We start from the raw sequence: 8,865 nt of genomic DNA, 5'->3' as shown, positions 1-8,865 counted from the left end.
AGGGATGGAAAGAGTCAGTGCCTTCAACAGGAGTGTAGTGAGCTTCTGAAGGGGTAAAATAAGCTCAAAGATGAATTCTTCCTATGGGCAATGATCGCATAGGTGGATCCTTTCTTGCTGGTAAATGATCACATATCATCTTACACTGAAACCAACCTTTCAGATGCAGTGATCTCAGTTTATAGGACAAGGAACACTTGAATGGAAAATTAGTTCATCATCTGACGTATAGAATGGTCTATATTAGCACAAAGAGTAAAATTAAAAGTCTCAATCATTGATTTACACTATAACTTTCTTTGGAGAATTTATTTAGCAGAATCTACAAAAAAGACATTCTTACGTAAAAAAGTCTTATTCGGAGTGTTAATTTTGTAATTTTCTTCCTGCTATATCCTATTCATTAGTGTTTCAGATTCTTTTATTGCTTGAGTTTGTTGACTTTTTTCTTCATATTTCTTTCAGCCCTTTTATGTATTCCCTGTTGGTTTTGAGCAGATGTATACATATGTTCACTGATAGGCAGCTAATTACAAGACTTCTTAATAGAAGAGGAGTGAAGCTCTGGAATAGTCACCCAGAATAAATTGGAAAGATAAATTAACAACTTCATTTTAGTTGAAAATTGAGCACTTTATGGGAAAAGATAACCAATGTGATTACAGTAATCTAAGGAACTGATCTCAAGTACCTGAGAGATCCTTTCCAATTTCATGTTCTTCTACATGCATAATACAAAATTTTAATCTAGATGTTGGGAAAGAAGAAAGATTTTACAAGTTATCTTTTCATGTTATCTCATTCTGCAGAACATACCGTAGCTATTTATAAATGTGTAACCACCAGCTGCCTTTTCTCACAGTTTTTTTTCTTTCAAAAATACACCGATAAGCAGCAAACAGAGAACAAGCACAGGACTACATTTGTAAATAGTTACTTTCAAAAGCAGTACAACTGGGATACACAAAAGCCATGAAAAGCTACTTAATAGGATTTCTTATGAACTTCTGGTTTTCTTTTTCACTTACTTTGTATTTTCACAGTGGAGAAAGAGAACAGAAATGTATAATCGAAGACGTTCCCAGTGACACGTTGGTAATTGGTAGGTATCTGTCAATGCCATATGATGTTCTAACCTATGCAATAATAAAGATAGCTTGTAATGTAACAGGAAATTCTGTGATTGATGAATATGGCAAAACTATGGGGATAAAAAAGAGGGCACACTGAAAATAATTCCCTGCAGCAGGTGCTAGTCATAATGTCTTCACAAATTCTGTGTATCCATCATACAAAGAAATGCAGGTTTCTAGAGTGATTAGCTGGCTAGACAAAGAAAAAGAATGTCTTCTAACTCTACAGCTGTGGAATTGATGCTTCAATGTGTTCTTATATACAGTCTGACTGATTTCCTTATTTATACCAGAATTTCTGTAACATGTTTTTCCCATATAAATGGGAGAGTTACTTTTTTGATTAATGCTGGTCTGGAAAGAAGCAGTTCAAGATGTACAAAAATTCCATTTCACATGGAATATAACAAGCACATTACTGTACATGGCCGTAAGTGTAAGATTGAAACGAGATAGTAAAAAAAAAATAAAAAATAATACTTTTTTTATAAATTATGTGATAAATATGTAAGACCATCTTAAAAATTGAATTTGAATACAGCATCCTTATGCTTTTAGAGGTCTTACCGTGCCTTCTATATACTATCTTGCCAGAGCATTAGAAGTAATCAGAAAGTATTACTTGTTAATCAACCAATTTTGTAATATTGTAGAACAGTTTCTTGTGTAGTAAAAATTTATTGCAATTCACACTGCTGTAAAGTGTCCCCTGAGTGATTTTAATCATAAGCATATGATATACATATACTGCTTTATTGTTAATCATTTATCTTTATATTTTTTTGCTGAAAAAGCAATAAAGATGTTTAATATTAAACTCTGGTTTTGTTTAACAGACTTTTACCTTTGTTTTTATTCAGGGAATTACAAAGTACAACGTTGGGATATGAAAATCCGAGATTTTCTTGAATCTGCTCCTGGTTTAGGAATGATTGTGACTGTCACATCTCCTTCTGCTGAGGTAAATATGCTTTACGAATATTTCTGTATGATTTATGAGTTCACTTTTGATACTGGCAGGCAACACTATCTAAAAATAATAGACGGTAGACACTTCCGAGGGAAAAGTAGATCTTCAGTCTACCAGCTATTTCAGTATTTTGATGCTGAAAGGTACGAACACCTTTTGATGTCTACCAAGGTAAATAGGAGTGAAAATGCTTGATAATGACATGGGTGGACAATTTTTGCATTATTACTGGCTTTGGGAAACTGTCATTAAGAAAAGTATGGGATAACAGAGAAAACAGGTTAAATAAATTAAGAAAAAAAAAGAAAACTCACTAATGAAGTAAGATGGGATAGAATGTACTTAAGCAGCAGAAAGGAAAGATGATAATAAACCAAACTGCAAAACTCAAGATTACCATGGGGCTGCCTGTAGCCATCCTGCATAACAGCTGCCTGCCCTGCTATGAGATCGCAAGCTTTTTCAGCAATGAACAACTTAGATCTGTGCCTAGAGAAAGTCTTAGTTTTCAAATGTTAAGTGCTTTAGAGAGTTTTAGCTTTTGTACATTGCAGAAATCCATAACATTTCAAAGTTCGTTATGAGCTGAAATTGTTTATTTTTCTCTAAATCTATTCTGAAATTCAGATAAATTTAATGATGTCAGGAGGTTTAATTGATTACTTTTCACATCCAATTTACAGTACTGTTTTTTGATTGTTTCATTGATATTTATAATGTACATACACAACAAATATAATATCTAAATTACAGGTACAATTATCAAAACTGTACGGGTCTCAAGGAACATTTTCTTTTACATCCTATCTTTCTGGGGAGCATTTTATCTGTTTACAATCTAACTCCTCAAGATTTGTGGCACTTGCAGGAAGTAAACTGGTAGGTGATTTCTTAATTATTCTTTGTTGTAATAGTATTAGTTGTTTACAAACTGCAGAGATTACAAACTAGGTTAGAAGCTGGTCTAAATTCTAGCAGATAATTTAACATTTCCTAGTAATTAAAGAAGACAAACCTAGAATCATGGAGATGGAGAGATAAAAAGACTTCGTTCTGCTATTTAAGAAGTAAAGATTAAAAAGGTAAAACTAATAACAATAGAGTGGTTTAATGTTTGTAAAGTACTTTGAATGTGAAAGATTCTGATTAATTGGAAGAACTATTTGGTTCAAAATATAATTTCATCCTAGATGTATGCTTTAGGAATGTGTAGATAACACAAAACCAAGAAGAGTTAACAGTACCGAAGTGGGACTATTACACTGGAATTAGTAGGTGTTCTTATGGACCGATTTATGGAAGTAATTGGAAATTTAATCATACACATTGCAAAAGTAATTAGATTCTAATACTAAAAAAATTTGCAAAGCTCATCAGCTAGAGAGGGTAAAGGGAATAAAACATTGTTTGGTCATAATTAACTACATATCATGAATGTGATTCTAAGGTTACAGAAGAAGATTTTTATCTGGTATAGATGGAGCTGTATTAATATAATTGTACATGATGTATGCCCCATGTACAGTTCTGGTCATCTTATTTAAAAGAGGTGAACAAATGCAGAGAAGGAGAACATTAATAGCACAGATATCAAACAGGGTAGTTTGTTCAGCATAAGAGCACAGAAGCAAAATAGAAGAACCAGATGCAGTGGTGCTTATCTGAACTGCTTCAAACAAAGTTAAACAAAGGCTACCATAAGGTTGTGAGATGGATTTCTGGATATTCAGTTGGTGAACTCTAAGAGAGCTGAAAGAAGATGCGCTCTTCATTTGTGGTTGTGTGAGTAGATCAAACTTCTATCATGGCAATACCAAGCTTTATGATTTCTACAGATTATCTGTTTGGCTAAAATGTGTTTATTTTGTCTTAGGTACAAACTGGCTTCTAGGAGAACTTTATCCTGTCAGTTTTAGTAAAATTTTTCATTCATGCCAAGATAAGTTGCACAATACTGCAAGTTCCATTCTCCACTTTTCTTTCTATGGGTCTATTGTTTGGCAAGTTTGGGGTATTTTTGTTATAGATTGTAAAATAGTTTATAGGATATTGGGAGGTATTTCATACTGGATAAACTGTGTGTGGAGAAATAAAAAAGATACTTTATGGATGGTTCTGCTTGAATACCTATGCTGCATGCAAATAATGATTCAGCTGGTCTCCTTCCAGTCTTATATTCCTGTTAGTAAAAAACCTAGAAGTGCATCTATAAAGATTTTATTGCAGTACTCCTGAAGAATGTAATTTCTGTAATATTAAGAAGGAATGTGAAATACAATGAGCAGTCCTAATGTGGCTTATTTTTTTAACTAGATTGGAAAAAGAAGAAAAAACATTTTCTTGGTTGTTGAATCAATATTAGTACAAAATAATGCCTTAACATTAGTGAAGACTGAAAATTTGTATAATTAATTTGAAGCTAAAACTTAAGAAACACTTTAAATAGCCCACCTGATTCTAATTTTAGGAAGGATTTCTATAAACAATTAAAACTGGTTTCCTGTAATGAGCTTAAAGGGAAATTATCCATTGTTTCTTTTTTTCTAAGGAATTTTGAGAACACAGAAGACACAGTAATAACAACAATTTTTCTGTTCGCAGCGTATCCATTTGGACATTAGAGTTGGAGAACATTTTTTGGATGAATCTGTTGTTCAAGCAAAAGACAAAGTGAATGAAGTTAACATCAGACTGGAACATCTAATTGAGCAAATTCATCACATAGCCAAAGAACAAAACTATGAAAGAGTATGTATGTTCCCTCACAGAAATGTTAAAAATATTGTATATAGGCTTATTGATTTATAAAGTATTATGAAGTTTCTTATTTAACTGTGGTGTTATTTTTAACTAACTCATAAAAATCTACAGCTGTTGAACCAAAATAGCCTACATTGCCTTGCAAAATATTTTTAAGCTGTAACATAAAAACTAATTAGTCACTGGGAACTCAGGCTTATAGCAGCAGGTGTTTTTTTAAAGCAGGAATTGCCAAATATATTTTTCTTGGTCAGAGTCAGCAACAGCATCTGAGCAGGTGGCAGGTACTGTCACTGGTGATGTTGCCAGCTGTTGTTTCCATGCTGGTCTGTGTGCATAAGCTTTATTGGAGAGGGTAAGGAAATGACTGAGTGTATATTTATATACCTCCATGCAGTTAGAAACAAAGCCTTACTTCAAACAAGTGTACATCTATTGTCTTCACTTTCCTATATGTATGCAGGTAGTCAGACTGTGTTTGAAGTATATCAGCTAGTTACCTAAAGAAAGAAATTTGACTGCAATAAGGAAGTGACTGTAAAACTAAAAAGGTTTAAGCTGCACTAATGGAACATATTTAGCACAGTGTGTCTTCTGTGAAGAAGGGAAAGCTCTGTTTGCCTTTCTGCTTCAGGATACAGTGTCTGCTTCTCATTTTTGATTTGTGAAGATACCCACTGTCTGGATAAGAACAAACTTTCATTTTTATCAACATGAAAAAAGTGTTTGTCCATTACCGTGCAGAAAAGGGATGCTTGTCTAGTTACCTGAATAGCAGCAGGAAACATATAGATGCTAAAAGGTAATAATTATGCTTTTCCTCTTTTCTTTAGGAACGTGAAGAAAAATTTCGGAAGACAAGTGAAGAAACCAACAGCAATATTGTTTGGTGGGCGATTGTACAAACACTGATCCTCATCTCCATTGGAATCTGGCAAATTAAATCACTCAGAGATTTCTTTATATCTAAGAAGCTTGTTTAAGTCTTGTAAAGTAAATGCCCAGATTCAAAAATTGCGCACCATGTAACACCTAATATGCAAAAAACCCCCTGCTATGAGAAAATTGGTTGTATATAAATAACTCTCAAGCTTCTCTTACTCTAACCTTGCTTTCTCCATCTATATTGCAACACCTGGCAGGCCCTTACATTTTACTCCTTGAATCCCATCCTTTATCACGTTTTTTACCCCCAGAAGTAACGCTAAATCTAAAAGAACTCATTGGCTAAGGCAGCACTTAATTTCAAATCAGGATTGTTACATCTAAAATAGAAATAAATAAGAAAACCCCAAACTTAATATTTTAAGTTTCTCTACTTGCTTTGTAATCTTCTTCGCTACTACCATGAACAGTTCAGCATTTCAGACTGACTACGATTCAGATACTAGGCAGAGAAACAACTATATTCCCTGTGGTGCTTTATTTATTGTCAATGTCTTGAACTCCACCTAGCTGTAACACTTAACTTTTCCTCAAATACAATTGTGAATGTTTTCTTTTCAAATATTCAAAGTTTTAAGTGACAGTGGAGCCCACCCCTAAGATTATGATCAGTGGCTGTAGCAATTACCATGGAAGAGAGAGACCCAGGCAAACAATTTGGGATTTTACTTACTTTTTACTTCCAGATAAGCCCCAAACATTAGGCTATTGACTTGAGATCAGACCACTCCCACAACTTTTTATGGAAATTATGGTATTTATGAAGTGTGCCAAAGTAAGTCAAATTACAGTAGGTTTCTTCATAAACACTGAATTAGTGACTATATTTTTTATTTTCAGTTATTACTACACTAAATTCTTCAGTCTGTTTCTATGTTGGAAAATTATTTCTATTTTAATTATTCAGGAACCATATGATGACTGCCAGTTTTTGACTTAATCATGCACTTACATTTCACTTACTGCAACTTGGTTGAATATATCTTTAGGCCTTAATTTAGCTAGCTTATGTACAACTAGCAGAGCAAGCTACAGTATAATGCAATTAAAAGTCAAAAGCTGCGGTGAATAATTCAGATAAAGCAGCATTAGTGTAAGAAGGAGTTGGAAGTGGTTATAACATGACCTATCTCAGCACCTGATTAACATATAATTGAAAAAGTTTCTTGAGAGCACTGTGACAGTAGAATATTGTGATTTGGCTTCCTACTCCTCTTTCCAGACCCTTCACTAATCTAAAAGGTAGTAAAAGCTGAAATATCTCTAGGCCAATTATTGTTTCAAAGGCACTGTTTTTTTTCTATTTTCTATCTTCTCACCTTTTGCTTTCATTAGCAAGGAAATAATGTTGCCCTTAAAGTTCACTTATATTTCCAGCGTGAGAATGAAAATGCAGCTGCAAATATGTGAGAATCCATAAAGCTGATGATACAAAGTAGAGGCAAAAAGCAATGCTCTACAGACTGCATCAATCAAAATTAAATCTCATAAAACTACTCACTGAGGTGTCCCCTATATTTAAATTTCTGAGACTTTAAAGTTGTCACTTGAAATGCCGTTGAAACAAGTGTTATTAAATTGAAATAAGTGTTATTAATTCACTTTTATAGAGCACTCACGCATAGTATGTCTTGTAATAACATCTTTGGTGCTGGGAAAGATGGAAAGATGTGTTAAAAATATATGAGATATGAAGACAAAGTAGAAAGTCTAATAAAGGGTTGCTACAAGGTTATGGTTCAGAATTTAGCTGTTATTTTGTGTAAGGCTCCTAACTACATCCCAATGACAAACTTATCTCACTTAAAATACACTTAAGCTTTAAACCAAAAGGACAGGCACCATGTCAGAATCAGAAAAGAGCTGATTATGTTCCTCTTTATTAATTAGGTCTATACTCAAACCAGCACTGAGACTTGGAGCCTCGCCTATAGCTTGAAAGTGCTTCATTTTTTATCTATAATAATAATAATAATTAAATATCTTTGCTTTGATGAAATATTTTCAGTCTCCTTCAAAATTTTTAATTAACTCTATAAAGTAGAAGCTGAATTATAGCTCTTTTGGGAAGCACTTTGGGGTCAGTATTCTTTATGCAGTTAAAAGCTGAAGGTTGCTCCTGTGCAGTCTGTGTCTCTGTTGTACCCAGAGCTACAGCCTGCACTGCAAGTAGGTCCGTAAGGGAATTTTCCCATAAATTTTTCATCAAGGGAAATTAGCAAGCCCTGGGGGCTTTTTTCAGGCTAAGAAATGAAACTCAGAACTTCTTGTTTTGCTCTTTTTTCCTCACTCAAAGAAACTGCAACAAACCTATGAAAGTAAATTAATAACCTTTGCAGAGCCTGGAGAAGAGAAGGCTCTGTGGAGTCCTCTGAGCAGCCTTCCAGTATCTGAAGGGGGATACAAGGATGCTGGAGAGGGATCTTCATCAGGGACTGCAGCAACAGGACAAGGGGCAATGGGTTCAAGCTTAAACAGGGGAGATTCAGATATAAGGAAGAAGTTGTTCCCTATGAGGGTGCTGAGGCGCTGGCACAGGGCGCCCAGAGAAGCTGTGGCTGCCCCATCCCTGGCAGTGTTCAAGGCCAGGTTGGACACAGGGGCTTGGAGCAACCTGCTCTAGTGGAAGGTGTCCCAGCCCATGGCAGGGGGTGGAGCTGGATGAGCTTTAAGGTCCCTTCCAACCCAAACCATTCTAGGATTCCTGCATTTAAAAGAGTGAAAAAGACACCACCATTTTCCACACACCTGCTGCATGGCTGCCTCTATGAGGAGTACAGGGCTCATGGGGAAGCACCTACCAGAGCCCTGGATGTTGGCTGACCTCAGTTGCCCATATTTGAGGAAGGAAAGGGGAAATGTCTCAGGGAGGATCCCCTGCATGGGCTCTCTCTCCGGTTTGGTAGCGAGAAGCCAGAAAACCTCATTTATTGGGGTGTGAGGGTCAAACCCTGCTGACCGCAGGCTCCCCTGGGGTGGGAGGGTCAGCGCCAGCCCCCACCTCAGTGCCTGGAGGAGCCTCAGCAGGAGGAACATGGCGGTGGGAGGCCTGTAGGC

General features: G+C 35.5%; 1 protein-coding gene across 1 annotated transcript; it reads left to right on the top strand.

The window, feature by feature from the left end:
- The first annotated feature begins 972 nt into the window (after nt 1-972).
- Nucleotides 973-5,846, top strand: LOC104408847 (transmembrane emp24 domain-containing protein 11-like). The gene is made up of 5 exons (XM_010018575.1): nt 973-1,102; nt 1,994-2,094; nt 2,857-2,982; nt 4,705-4,851; nt 5,697-5,846. Exons 1-5 carry the CDS (start codon nt 973-975, stop codon nt 5,844-5,846), a joined length of 654 nt encoding a protein of 217 aa, XP_010016877.1.
- Nucleotides 5,847-8,865: the final 3,019 nt, after the last annotated feature.

Source organism: Nestor notabilis, unplaced genomic scaffold (assembly GCF_000696875.1).
Source record: "Nestor notabilis isolate BGI_N333 unplaced genomic scaffold, ASM69687v1 scaffold1230, whole genome shotgun sequence".
In the NCBI taxonomy this organism is placed as follows: Eukaryota; Metazoa; Chordata; class Aves; order Psittaciformes; family Psittacidae; genus Nestor; species Nestor notabilis.
Note: the sequence above shows the minus strand (reverse complement) of the source record. Positions and strands in the feature narration are given on the sequence as shown.

Bases quoted from the DNA above. Each gene is read 5' to 3' on its own strand.
- LOC104408847 (XM_010018575.1), top strand. From the start codon at position 973: ATGAAAAGCTACTTAATAGGATTTCTTATGAACTTCTGGTTTTCTTTT. The intron at 1,103-1,993 runs GTAGGTATCTGT...GTTTTTATTCAG, and splicing joins CAGTGACACGTTGGTAATTG to GGAATTACAAAGTACAACGT. The intron at 2,095-2,856 runs GTAAATATGCTT...TCTAAATTACAG, and splicing joins TCACATCTCCTTCTGCTGAG to GTACAATTATCAAAACTGTA.